Source organism: Amborella trichopoda, chromosome 9 (assembly GCF_054954075.1).
Source record: "Amborella trichopoda isolate Santa Cruz 75 chromosome 9, AtrichopodaSantaCruz75HAP2 v2.0, whole genome shotgun sequence".
NCBI lineage: Eukaryota > Viridiplantae > Streptophyta > Magnoliopsida > Amborellales > Amborellaceae > Amborella > Amborella trichopoda.
Window position 1 is genome coordinate 22,911,120 of NC_142344.1, and position 14,683 is coordinate 22,925,802.

General features: G+C 38.1%; 1 protein-coding gene across 8 annotated transcripts in view; it reads left to right on the forward strand.

The window, feature by feature from the left end:
* The window catches only part of LOC18436476 (uncharacterized), a 108,034-nt gene that overhangs the window by 38,497 nt on the left and 54,854 nt on the right, over nt 1–14,683 (forward strand). For all 8 annotated transcript variants that reach the window (XM_088845825.1, XM_088845829.1, XM_088845828.1 and 5 more), the window contains 2 exons: nt 1,433–1,567; nt 1,689–1,880. In XM_088845825.1, coding sequence (XP_088701951.1) covers nt 1,433–1,567; nt 1,689–1,880 — 327 coding nt within the window. The remainder of the gene's footprint in view (nt 1–1,432; nt 1,568–1,688; nt 1,881–14,683) is intronic.

A 14,683-nucleotide genomic window follows, 5' to 3' on the forward strand; every position in this document is an offset into this window, starting at 1 on the left:
ATCATTCCTGCTCCCAAACTTTTTGCACACTGATTAAATGATTTATTTCGTAAAATCTCCTAATTCGCTGCCAGACATCGCCTAGCCATTTCTTATAACTACTCAATGGAATATGAGATGTTGACTTGATAATATCCATGGCACATGGTTGGCAAATAATTTACCAAGCAGTCCTAGCTAATGTCGCTTGGCAATCAATCACTAAACGATTCTTTTTGGAAAAAGTCTGTCGTCCATTCTACTCTTGAGAATATGCCCTAGGCATTTATGATAATTTTTTTTCTTTGACGTGTTAACACTGGCAATGGAGTTTGGGACGTTCTGTTGAGGCACCTGCCCCCCAACCACCGATGCCCTGAATCTTGGACCCCGATTGGTGAATCTTGTTGGTTCATTATTTCCTTTTGGTGGTGAACCCATGGAACCTTAGTTAGTGCCCATGTTGATCCTAGTAAGTACCTATGTGGTGGGTTGGTCGCAATCTTAATTTGTTAGCAGCAGGTTCTCACTTCACTTGCTTGCTTGCTCATAGACAACTATTTTTCTTTGGACTACCAGGGTGGGGATAAATTTTTATTTATGCTCTTCAGGTCAAGGTGATTGTTCTAATGTGATAGGTAGTTCAAAGGACATCCTGTGTACCCATGGTATATGAAACGTTGTTCTTCTTCTGATAAATTTTTATTTATGCTCTTCTGATCAAGGTGATTGATCTAATGTGATTGGTAGTTCAAAGGATATATATCCTGTGTACCCATGGTTTATGAAACTTTTGTTCTTGAAGATAATCTTTCGACTGCTAAGTTAGGTTTGTTAACTTTAATATTGAATGCTGGCATACCAATGTAGTCTTTGTGATATGTTGGCTGGACCTCGATGACTTGTTAGATTTTAACTCACTGGTTTTGGGCTGTTTTGTCCTTCTATGAGTTTTGAAGTCTTGAATATTCCCTTTGCTATCATTGTTGACATGACTAAATGCAGTATTATCGATTGTGATGTCTATATAAGGTGGTAAGTTTCTCATGCTTTGGATATGAATGTCTCGTTGCGTTTTAGCTACCTATTACGAGTAGCAGTACTGTAGAAGGCTCTTCAGTTCTTTTCGTTAATACGTTCTATGATGACTATAGGTTCAATATTTAATTGTAATATAAATTTTACAGGACTTTTGCCAACCTTCTGTTCGATCTTTTCTTTTTCCTATTTATTGGAAGTAAGAAATAGAAGAAATCGATGAAGATACTGGTTGGTGACGATTCTGTTACTGCTGTTTGAATATAATGGATATAATCTTACTTTGATTAACTTTCATAATTAGATGTTGTTATCTTCCTGTTTCTTCTAGTAAAGTACTTTCATACCTTTCGATTTGTATGATGGATTCTGTAATATCACTTCATCGATAATGAAGTTCACATTTTATGTTTAGGTACTACAATTTATGGAGCGCCACAAGGGGAGCAATAGGAAGTGTGCTCTTGTTCATTGTACTCATGGTTACAATCGGACAGGGTTCATGATTGTTAATTACCTTGTTCGGTCACATGGATATTCAGTTACAGATGTATGTCTCATTGGCAAGTCATTTGTTTTTTGTGTTGCAAAATTATGCACCTGCTACTGATTTTCCTCTGTCTGGCTTTTAGATTTATAAATCTAACCATACTTCGTTCTTTGCTTGGTAGGCACTGGATGTTTTTGCTGATGCACGCCCTCCTGGAATATATAAACCAGACTATATTGATGCCTTGTTCTCATTTTATCATGAAAGAAGGCCTAAAATATTGACATGCCCTCCAACACCAGAGTGGAAAAGGCCTTCTGAGCTTGATCTTAATGGTGAAGCAGTGTCCGACAGGGAGGACGATGGTGTGAAAGTATGTATTGAAACTACTATCATTTACCTGTATGAATTTCCATCGTCTACATTTCGTTGTAACCACTTTTTCCAGTCACCGGTCTTTGATTTGTATGCATGATTTGGCTTTGTGTGATGGTAGAGCATGAGTTTTAAATTCTTTGATATATTCTAGTAAGTTACTGTAGGAAGGTGAATGGTTCTTTTACTAAGAATAACTAGTCATCAATGCAAGGTTCCCTATTCTTTAGAGTCAACAGTGGCCGCTCTTTCCCATGATTGGGTGTATTTGTTACACTTAAATTACGGACTTGGTATTAAAAACATGTTCTGCATGCGGAAGCCTGAACAAGTAGCAGCGTTCTCATTATTTAGCTCGGCACTTGAGGCCAAATTACTGAAATGCCCCCTCATTCTGGGTTCGCAATCCTGAATAGGCTCAATCTAGTCATTCTTTAATGTAGTTTTTCAGGAGGCACCTGAATGAAGCATAGAAAGTAAACCATACTAATGTTAAATGAAATAATTTGACTGTCGTAATGATTTCATAAGGTGGTTTGGCCATTTAAATGATATTCTCTAAAAAAATTATAAGAATCTGTGTTGCCAATCTATAAAGAATTGCATTTATTATAAGATCTAAAGTTTAAGCATTCAGACTGATGATCCTACATCAAAATAAATTTATGCCTTATTTTTGGATTAATTTGATAAATACAAGAGTGAATTTAGCATAATTGATTTGAAAATATTTTACTCATATAAAGTGTTAAATATATATATTTTTTTTTCGGTTTTTTTTGATTTTTTCTATATTGTTAAAGTTTAACTGTAATGGTTTTATTTATTCAAATCAAGACGTTATTTTAATTTTTTAATATCCATGTCATGGCGTGTGGAAAAACCTTGACCTGAAGAAGGATATTGGATTTGTCTTTCCTGAGTGGACCTTAAATCACATAGATCATTGCTGGTTATATACAAAAAATATTTTTTGCTCTTTTCAAATCCTCATATTTCAGAACTTATGAAGTGTTGAAGGCATGCAATAGTTGCAGTGCATTTTGGGTTATTTGGTAGAAATATAACTCCTAATTGAGAGGAGTTTGCCCCATAGTTACTGGATGGTGGGTGATCCTGGAAGCCCGTTCTTAAAAGGGATCTTCTATGGATCACATTTTTTAGAATTTCAGATCATGTTCCCTAGAGCACAAGGATCGAGTTCCTTAGACTTAATATTGTGTGGACATCAAATTCCAGCCACCTCAATCCGCATTTTTCAGTTGATGAATCATAAGCAGATAGCCAGCTGTATGAACATGTAATACCATGAGTGCACATTCTAGAGAACTATATATATATATATATATATATATATATATATATATATATATATATATATATATATATATATATATATAATAAAACATTTTCGAAAACTATTTAAAGTGGAAGATATAATTAAGAACCCATATAAGGAGCTTATAGTGGCTAGGCTTATGGTGCTATTCCTATTGGATTGGGGAACTCGATCCTATCTGATTGGGGAGCTCGATCCCTTGAAGATAGGGATTGACTTCCTTAGATTTAATATTGTATGGACATTGTTCCCCATCATAAGGAACTTCTGGGCAGCTTCGATACATCGATCCTGCCCCCAATCTTGGAACCGTTCCCGATACTGTTCCCAACAACTATGGTTTGCCCTGTTTAAACCTCCTTATGATGTGCATAGTGACCAGTGTTCACAAAATTGAAACGGAAAGGTTAACCGGACATGGGGCTTGAAGGGGTTTAACCAACCTAACCGATAAACCAGCTGATTCAACCGTTCTAACCGAGTAAGTCCCGGGTGGTCAAAAAATTGTTGAAAACATAAAAATGATACAAAAAAATCTACTAAAATATGAAAAGTATATAAAGAATAATTAAAACAAAAAACCTTCAAATGAAGTTGAAAATTAATGAAAAAAATTGCCATAATGTGAATAATATTAAAAAATGTATTACAAACCAAATTCCTTATTTTTAGGATTTTATAAACATTTTTAATTTTTTTTTGTTAAATACAGGCCGATCACCAAAACCGCCCGAAACTGGGACCGGCAAGGGGCCGGTTCTGATCTAACCGGGTGGTTACCGGTTAGATCACCCGGTTTTTCTAAGAAATAGTGACTCTTTTTTTATCTTGTGGATTGAGGTTGAAATGGCGTAGAAAAGTAACTATAGATGTTTCTTTTCTTGATCCATCAGCTTGGTCTCGAGGATCTCTCTTTGGTTCGTCAACGCGAGATTCTAAAGAGGGCCAAAACATCTTATGCTTTTTTTTTATGCTGTATTTTGTTTGAGAGGCCAGAGCTAAAATCTTAGTCTACTTTGGCTTAAGCATGGTCAATATATTGTAAACGAAGTGCATGCAAACTGGACACTTACATTATCCTGAATATATATATATATATATATATATATATATATATATATATATATATATATATATATATATATATATATATATACATGGTCAGATGTACACACTTGCATTTAAGAATATTTATTTAATATTATTAAGCACATAATCATGCATGCTCATAGTTATACAGAGACATGTGCATGCACTAATTCATGCCTATTAGTGCTTAATTTTGGGGAAAATACCTTCCATGACAATGTACTATATAAGATGCGACTGTTTGATCTAATTGAACAAATATTGCTGATAAGAAGCTTGAGAGCCTCACCTATGACGGTGTACTATGAGATGCGACCATTTGATCTAATTGAACAATTGATGCTGATAAGAAGCATGAGAGCCAAACCGCTATCGGTTCAAGTAGCATTAGTTGTTTCAAGGGAGATGTACCAATTGGAATGATAGGCATCTAGATCTCTACGGGTGTTTTTACCCTTGCTTTTGAATTGGCTAAGCATTATGATAAGTGGCTTTTGTACCTCAATGAAGGTGTGCCCCTAAATCAGATGAAGCTAACTTGCTTGCCCTCACTCCCAAGCCTTCATTCTTTAGGGAAGAATGTGACCTGTTGGCTAAAAACTCTGGTTCTCGCTGTGCTAGTGAAGGAAAAGGAATGTTTGCTCCGAATGCTTAGTTCACTAAGCAAAGCTAGCTCCCTAGCCTGGCATGTAAGCTTCATGCATGTGATCTTCCTCATCGACTTTTCTTCCTCCTACAGGACCTTATGTTTCGGAATGGAGACTTGTTCATCCTATACAATATTGGCTGAGGCCATGAATGGGACATAGGAATTGATTGATGCTTCAGTGAGAAGCACTTGCCAAGTGGCACTATGATTAGTGCCGATCAGTGGAAAAGGAAGGACCGTGCCACTCAGGATTATAGAGCATGTTTCACTTAGATAGAGGAGCTAAGCAAACTTAGTAAGGAAGCAAAGCATTAAGAAGTATCCACTTTGCTTTGGTAGAGATGGATAACTTACTTTGATAAAAAAGATAAATAGCTTCACAAGGTTGCTTCCCTCAGTTATGTTGATTTGTCAATTAGCTTGGGTTTTAGAGGACTAGAGTAATGAAGAAGAATGGCAGAGAAAGAATGACAGAGAAATTAGGGCATGTCATGAGTCTCAATATGGGTTTGTAGCAGGTCAATTAGTCCCAGTTCCAATATTAGAGGAAGAATGACAGAGAAATTAGGGCATATCATGGGTTCTAGAAGAGTCAACATGTGTACATGAAAGCAGGTGGGAGTAGAGCAAATGGATGGAGCTGGGATAACTTTAGGAACTTCTTGAAACATGTATAGAGAGAGAGTAAAATGGGTTAGCCCTACTCGACAAGGGAGAGTCACCAAAGGACTGAGTCACTTTAGTTGCTTATGCTCATAGAGCTATGGAATATGTCTTGACTCTTGAGTCATGACCTAGGAAATAGGAAGACTTAGCTCTTGAGTGTTGAGGAGAGGGAAGAAGCCAACGCTTGGATTTGCTCATAGGGCTACATAAGAAACTTGCATTATGATGATCCCTCTAGAAGTTTAGATACTTCGGTAAAGTGAGATGGATCCAACTTTCTATAACAAGGCTGGCTATTTGCTGTGGTACGTTGGTGCAAAGCTGCTTATCCTCAACTTGGAAAGCTAAATGCTGTAAGTCACCTAAGCTACAAGATAGCTTGAGCTCATAGAGCTACAAATAGAACTCGATGTCCATGCATATCATTTGAGGTTGAAATGCAGCCAGAAAGAAACCAGGACAAGGAAAGAACTTATTATCATGTGCGTTGTGTGTTCCTTGCATAATAACAAGTTTTTGGAAGGCCAGTCTGGCGATCGCCTTTGTAGATCTGAAACTTTATAAGTACTTCCATTTCACGTGCACTACATAGCACATATTGATTATTTGGGCTGTTAAATAGGTTGCATAAAAGATGGTGCTCATTTACGTGTTGGTGCATGTGTTTCTTGTGCTTCTACTTCAGAGGGCTGAACCCCATTCATCACAGAATAGTGATTACACTACCCTGAACAAAGGCCTTGGCCTGTTGCGAAGCTATCTAACTGCATTGGAGAGGTACTGAATTCCTACCGAACACATGATAGTCACAAAGCCACTTGATTCCAAAGAAGTGGTACCAAAGCTCATGACAACAGGATAAGGCTTTAGGACTTGATTGAACTGGAGAACTACTAATGAAATACGTAGGGACGGTCATAGTCAACCTTCGATAGTTTCTAATCTCTCTTTGTATATGTTAAACCATAGTGTCTGTGGGACACGATTGTAAAACACATGCCATTTCTTTATGCAGTCTATGCCACAAGATGGATTGATAGTAGGATGCGATGGGGAGACACTACAAACGTTCCTTCTACTTGGTTTCGGGTTTCATGAATCAAGTTGAAGGTCTCACCTACCACTGAGTCTTGAAGGCTCTACATATGTATCATTCTTCACACTCAAGCCAACTCTTGTGAAACCCATGTGTCGGATGGCTTTTTTGCTGTTGCCAAGCCCCCTGCCCTTTGGAAGAGTAGTCACATCGATTGATGCATAGCTTCTTCTCGCTTGTCAATATCATACAGGTTACTCATTTTATTACTGAAAGGAATAAGACTTTGGTTGTTGGCTACACTCACATCTTCACAAGCAAAGGTTGCTTGTTGAATGGAGGAATGAAATATATGCATCTCAACCTATGCCAAACCATAATCGAAATCCATTTGCCTATAGAGAAAAGAAAGATCTGGCAAAGGGAGAAATCAAACTTTCTGTAGAAGCTTGTTTGTGCTAGACAAGGTGTTGGTTCAGGCCTGGTCTGAAAAAGAATTTGGCTGTATATTGATTCATGTATTTATTGAATGAAAGAGTCTCTAAGAAGGTAAAGGGAAATGCTTGGACGTGTGAGATGGATATAGGTTAGTTTTGCACGACACTAGCTCTTATACATGTTGTTGTTATGGTTATAGCTTTTGCTTCGCTGCTTGGTGTGAAATGCTTCTGCCAGCATGTATGACAGTTTTATCAAATGCTTGATGAGGGCCTTGATGCACTAGGGGGTTCGACGTGCTATGCATCTTGATGCGGTCTGATGTAGGTGCATCACCTTCAATGCAATCGATAAATTTTTAAAAATTTGAAACTATAAAGAAGCAGGATAGTAAAGAATAACATCATTGTATATGATAGTAGGCATCTTAATTCAGTATCTATCTCTGATATATTGGTTGTGTAAGTCGTAGATAGCCTAATAAAAAGTAAGATAGTATGCTATCTTGATTATCTAGTAGTCTATTGGATTAATGTATAAACTAAATTAATCCATCTCTTTTTCTTATTCTTGTATCGATTTTCAATTGTAATTTTTTTTTTTTTCCTTTCTTCTAGCTCCTATCCTCCATGATGGCCTCAATATTCAAGGTGCAAAATACATGCATTGGTCCCTTAGGGAATTGCATACAGTATCACCTCTATTTTTTGCCCTCTCCCAGTTCTAAGTTCTGATACATCATCTTCATGTTCTTCATCATCAAATAATTGAACTTCTTCCAACTTTTGTTGTTGCTTCAATGCTCCCTCTTCTTTTCTTTTTGGTGACAAATATTGCTCCTCCTAAAGTCCAGACCTTTAATTGGCTAGCATTTTCTTACAAAGCCCTCACTGTGGATCACATCCAGAAGCGAGGGATCCCCATCCCTAATAGGTGTGCTCTGTGAGAAAGTGTGGAGGAATCAAACTTCCACTTGTTTATTCCATGTCATTTCTCCCATGACCTCTGGGGCCATATATTGCAATACTTTGGCATCAAGTGGGTGACTCCCCCTTCGGTCAAAGCTCTAATTACCTATGATCTTGATTCATACTGGCCAAAGGCCGGAAGAATCTTGTGGAAGGAAACTGTAGCAGCAACTAATTGGTCAGTGTGGCTGGAAAGAAACTCAAGAATCTTTTTAGGCTTTAAACTCCAAACTCCAGCACTCCTTCACAAGATAATATCTTCGATCATCTTTGGGGTTCAAACTACAAGGTCTTTTCTTGTATCCCAGGGAGTTTCTTCCTCACCCAATGGAAAAATGTCCTTCACAAATCGCAATTGGCCTCATGACCAAATAACTGGCAACCTCCTTCGGTGGGGAAAATCAAGTTGAACTTTGATGGGTGCTCCCTTGGTAATTCGGGACCAGCAGGGGCAGGAGGGGTCTTTAGAGACCATGAAGGCATTATCCTCCTAACCCTTTTAGTGTTCACATCATGCAGAAGCCTTGGCTCTCTTAATTTCCTTGAAAAACTTCGACCTATCTTGCGGATCACACCTCATTGTGGAAGGTTGACTCACAAAATGTCATCTCCCAGGCAAGTCGAACAAGCTCTCCTCCGTGGCATCTAACTCCAATATTTGATGAAATTCACCACATTTGCAAGGCTATGGACGTCTCCTAGAAGCTTATCTGGAGGACGTCCAACGACTATGCAGATTGACGAAGGGGGGAGCTAGAAGTCAAAGTCAAGTAGTTCAAGCCGGGTCTTCCTTCTTTTTTGCGCAGGACTAGTGGCACACAACTTAAACCTATCTGTCTATAGATCTTACTTCAGTTTGATTTTTTGAAAGCTCAATGTAACAATGTATTTGGGCAACTTCTATAAGCCCTTTGGTACAAGATAAACTAAACAATTTTTTGCTGGGTCCCCATGTGTGGGTGACCTCGGACCTCCACAACCATGTAATCTTTCATCATTAATACAAGTTAACCTTCTCTCAAAAAAATATATGCCCTAATCTCTGTTCTAGTTTCATTGGTTACTTGAAGGCATGCCCTTACGTTCATTGTAATACTGGCAAAAAAGTTCCTTTTGCTAGATTATACCCCTCGTATAACTTTTCCTGCATTCTATGAAAAGCACTCCTTTGATTCTTAGTGTTGGCTTTTGAATATTTCCATATTGGATCTTTGTAGACATTTTTTTGTCAGATTGAGGGTATGACCTATGATAAAATGGAATGGCGGAACAAGATTTTTATAGCCGATCCCAAATAGTTGGGATTAGGTTCGGATGATGATGATATTTGTAGAGATTGTTTAAAAAATAAAGGTATTAGGCAACGAGACGTGCCTAAAAGTTTCTCCTAGGTTCCAAACTTCTAATAGTCAAACACAAAATCGAAATAAATTTTGCTTTTAGGTTTTAATTTCCTCGCTCCTTGAAACCCTGATTACTTGGTGAATCTTTACCCAAAATTCTTGAAGCAATGCACAAAAAAAATTGAAATAGTCTCATAAAGATTCCCCTTATTTAATTGAAATCTTCAGATTCGATAACAAGGATTTGGACAGAAATTTCTAGAATTTAATGCCATAGAACTCTGAAATGGTTAAGGGGGGGTTCATGGGTGTATATACCCACCCAAATAGTTTCTCATCCTTTTTTTGTGGTTGGGATGACCAAAATGCCCCGCTAGTGGGTAATTCTTTTTTGTACATGAGTAGAAGTCCCATATGGAATCACATAATCCTCACTGCAATGCACTGGCATATGCAGTTAATGCACTACGTTTGCGGGCTCATCTTGTAATCCCTCCTATGCGGCTGTATGTGGTGCACCTAGTTCTCTAGGTGCCTCGATTAGAAAACTTAGGGTCTAGGCCCCAAGGAAGCTTTTTATAGGGGTTTGGTTGCCGCAAAATGACCTTAGAAACCATAGTGTTTTAGAAATACATGTAAAACACATTATCAAAGTCCCTGATACACCATATTTTATACATATATCAAATATGAACTTGTCATTGAATTCCTTCGAATCTAAAAGTCAAATAAAAAAAAAAAAAGAAAAAGATTCCCAATTGGCCAATTCCCATTTCCCAAAATCAACATTCCACAATATTAGTTCATCATAGCCAAGTGAAAAAAGAAAAAGAGAAAAAAGTCCAAGTCCATACTCCCAACATTACATCATATGTGATTGTGATGAATTTTGATTGGCAACTGAGTTTCATCATCACTACCAACAATGTCTTGTTGTCCACCACCACCGGCCAAGTATCCGGGGTTAAATTGCTGAACGATCTCTTCCTTGATTTTTTTTGACCATTCCAGACGCATTCGGTGGAGGTCGCCTGGGCGGTATGGCACTCACCTAAGCGCTTTCCTAGGGCTGTGCCTGGGTGGCTATCCAAGGCCTGCACCTCGCCCAGGAGCGGAAATGTAATTTGTTGAGGGCGTTTTTGGGTTTTTTGAAAGTTCTTTTTTTTTTAAAGGTGGGTTTTAGGTTCATGTGTAACCTAAACTCACTAGATCCCATTTTAGAGAGAGAGACGCCTAAAAAGCCTAAAAAAAACTAGATTTTGTGATTTTCATTGGATCAAAGTGTTTCTCAAAGTTATGGGAAATGTATCCAAACATCACCAATTAAGATTAGATTTAGTTTTGGAGATTTTGTTAGGCCTATTAGTGGGTGTTTTTAAAAATTTTAGCACTAGAAAACATCTCAGAGGTGGAAATTTGGAGATCAAGCAATCTAAGTGCAAAACTTTTTTTTTTTAGATTTCTTGTATTATTTTGAGATGTCTTCTTCAGGATCTAGTTGAAGTGGTGATCCCAGTTGGAAATATGGATATAACCCGAATCTGAATGACAAACATTGCATAAGATGCAATTATTGTGAAAAGGATACAAAAGGGGGGCATAAATCGGTTTAAGAAACATCTTACCAGTATTAGGGGGAATGTTGTCCCATGTAAAAATGTTCCTGAAGCTATCAGAAAGGAGATTAACCAATATATGAGTTTAGCAAAACAAAAACAGGAACAAAATCTGTCTTTTGGATTGGTCTATTTTCGGTAGTAAGGGGAATGTTGCCCCCACTGGTTCTATTTCGGGTTGGAAGTATGGTTGTAACCCGAAACCAAACAATAAAATTGTCTAAGGTATAATTTTTGTGAAAAAGACACCATTGGGGGTATTAACCGATTCAAGAAACACCTTGCTGGTGTTAAAGGGAATGTTTCTTCTTGTAAAAAAGTTTCTGAAGCTATTCGGGATGAGATTAGACAATATTTGAATTTATTATAACCAGAAAAGGAAGAGAATGAGTCTTGTTTTGTGGAAATATTTTCTCCAGGTTCTTTTAAGAGTAGTGATCCGGGTTGGAAGTATGGTCATAACCCGAATCCGAATGACAAAAATTGTATTAGGTGTAATTATTGTGGAAAGAATACTAATGGGGGTATTTACCTATTCAAGAAAGACCTTACCGGCATTAAAGGGGATGTTGTCTCGTGTAAAAATGTTCTTGAGGCTACCAGGGAGGAGATTATACAATATTTGAGTTCATGGAAGCAGCCAAGACTCCTAGAGCCTCATCTGCACAGAGTAAGTGGGAGGAAGAAGAAGAGAAGGAAGAGGCAGATTAAGAAGAAATAGAGGAGGACGAGTGCTATGTTGAAGAGGGAGATGGCTCTGATGATGGCCTCGAATATGATGCATATGATGAGGCGTACCCTACTCCTTCTGATGATGATGATGATGATGATGATGACTGAAGAATGAAGACGTTTGATTCTTGGTGTTGAGTATCGAGTCTTAGACTGTATATTTCCTATGTATATTCTTATTTTTTAGTTTCTAGATTCTATATTGAATTCTTGTGTGTATGCTTGTATGGTTCTAGCATTGTATGAATATATGGATTATGAACTATGTAAATTCTCCTCAGTCATGGAAATATGGATTATGGATTATGTGTTATATGGTTATATTGTTAGACTTAGACACTTAGACTAATATTTTTCTTTCTACTGGGCCACCCAGGTTCTTGGCGCCTGCCTAAGCGTTGGGGCTTGGACCCCCCCGGCTGCCTAGGTCTACCTGGCACTTTTTGAAACATTGCAAAAGTGTGTCAGAGCAAGGACAAGTTTGGAATTGATAAAATCAATTCAAAGTTAAGTGGGAAATAAAGCTTGTCTTCGCTACTTAACTAACATTGGAGCATTGGAAATAATCGATAGGCCGAGACTAATTCCTGCAATTCAATTTGAAATTCTGCCCTCAATAAGGATGAGAGCTTGATCCTTGTGGCATTAAGAAATCTATTCCTTTTGCTATATAAAAAAAGTGTGTTTTGAGACCAAAACTCCTATTGCCCCCATCGTTTAAAAGAAAAAAGTCTTATATATGAGTTGAAGAGCCTATATATCCCGCCTCTATATTTCTCTCTAAATAAAGTGAAATCCATTCCTACCTGGAAGGCCTCTACTTTGAATGGACACATGCCACTCTAGGACAGAGGAAGGGAAGGGGGGGGGGAGTAAATCATGCTTCCCGCTAACTCTTTTCTAATTGCCAATTGGTTCCCTTCACACCAGTTCTATGAATGACAGGCTGAGCGAAAGGAGCTTCTTTCATTTCTGGACGCTTTCATGTTGCGATATGGCTGTATGCGATGGGCTGATTATTATGTAATGCTGTTTGCACTTGATCGGCAGGAATTCACTACTTATTACTTAGTTGCTTGTCCTCAGCAAACATGTGCAATTCTTAAGTATGTCTTGCTTTTCCTCAGCAAGCATGCACAAAGGATTTGCAATCTCTCCTTCTAACGATGCTGTGCTCCATAATGTAGACTAAAGCCTATATGGGGTTTCCGTACCGTAGTTTCAGCTTAGCATGTGACTTTGTAGCTTTGCCTCGTTCCTCAGCATTGTGGAAATGGAATTACTCTAATGATTCTCAAAAACCCAGCATTAGACCTTGATTGAAGATTTCAAAAAAAGTCATCTAAGAAATGGACAAATTCAGTCTATGAAACGTTATGAAGGTTCTCTACTGATTATATGTTGGATTTCGATTGACAGCCAGGCCCCATAGAAATGGCTAAAGTCCTATGCGTCTATTGGAGATGGTAATCTTGTAGATGCCAACGATCTTTCAAATTGTGAAGGCTACACTAAGGTTATAGTAGCGAAGAAAGTTCATCTTCCATAGTCTAGTTAATTAGGTATGAAATGTCTATCTTATTAAAGGTGATTGCATATAAGAATGGAAATGACTTTCTCTCTTAGATGTAGTAGGACTTCGTGATGAGTACTCATGCACTTTCATTGGACTAAAGTAGTGCATGAACTACGCAGGCATTTTTCGTCTAGAGAACTATTCTTCTAAACTCATGGGTGTGGTGATAGTAGCAGTTGCAAACTCATAACATTGAGGTGTGCGAAAATGATTCGTTGCATTGAGGCAGCTTATTGCTGCAAGCACGCATTCAGTAGTCATCAATGCATAAGCGAACACCACGGAGCAATGGCACGATTCACAAGTCAATGTTCACTGTAGTGGAGGGCTTGCTTTAATGCCCAGAGTCGTCGGTTGAATTACTAATCAATCGGATTCCTAGATGAGTGGAACATCATGGAGACAACTCTGCCAACAGGTGTTGTAAGGCTTGGAATATATTGGTTTTATCAGTACACTTTGTTTTTTAAAATTCTTTGATTAGGTTGGTCAAGGTTTAGGTTGGTTTGTAGACTATTTAAGTTTTTATTGCAATAAGATATGACTGATGGACTGTTCCTTAGGTTTACAGAGTGATTTTGAATGTCTCTAGTTGGACTTGATGTTAAAGAGTGTTGTGGGCTTTCTATGTGTTTAATTTTACATAATGAATACTCAACGTTCTCCCCTGGCTGCAATGAGAATTGTGTTCATGACTCTCGAGGCCTAAGTTCGAGGTCCTTGCATCCGAAGCACCACAAAAGGCATATGTGAGGAGAGCCTTTCCTGGAGGACTACTGAGCAATGGAGGGGTAGTCTTTGTATGTTATTTTTTTCCTTTGAAGTGTATAAGGCTTTTAAGTAAGGACAGTAAGGTACTGTTACCACTGTATTAATTGGGTTTTATATTAGGTTGAGTGTGGTACCTGAAAGGTAGAACAAATATGATATGGCCGATGGTGATTGCCGTGGACTAAGAATTTCTCCCTTTACTCTTCTATTTAAGGAAGGGAGAATGCAAGGAGGGGTAGTCTTTGTATGTTATTTTTTTACTTTGAAGTGTATAAGGCTTTTGAGTAAGGACAGTAATGTACTGTTACTACTGTATTAATTGGGTTTCAATCTTAGGTTGAGTGTGGTACCTGAGAGGCAGAACAAATATGATATAGCAGATGGTGATTTCCGTGGACTAAGAATTTCTCCCTTTACTCTTCTATTTAAGGAAGGGAGGATGCAATGAGAGGCCGCATGTGATTAAGTCTTAACCTTGGCTGGCTGGTACTAATTATTGATTGAACTTCGTTGGTCAAAGTGGAAGTCTCTAAAGGGGAGAAACCCCATGGTACTAGCTTACAAGTAAGGGGTAATGC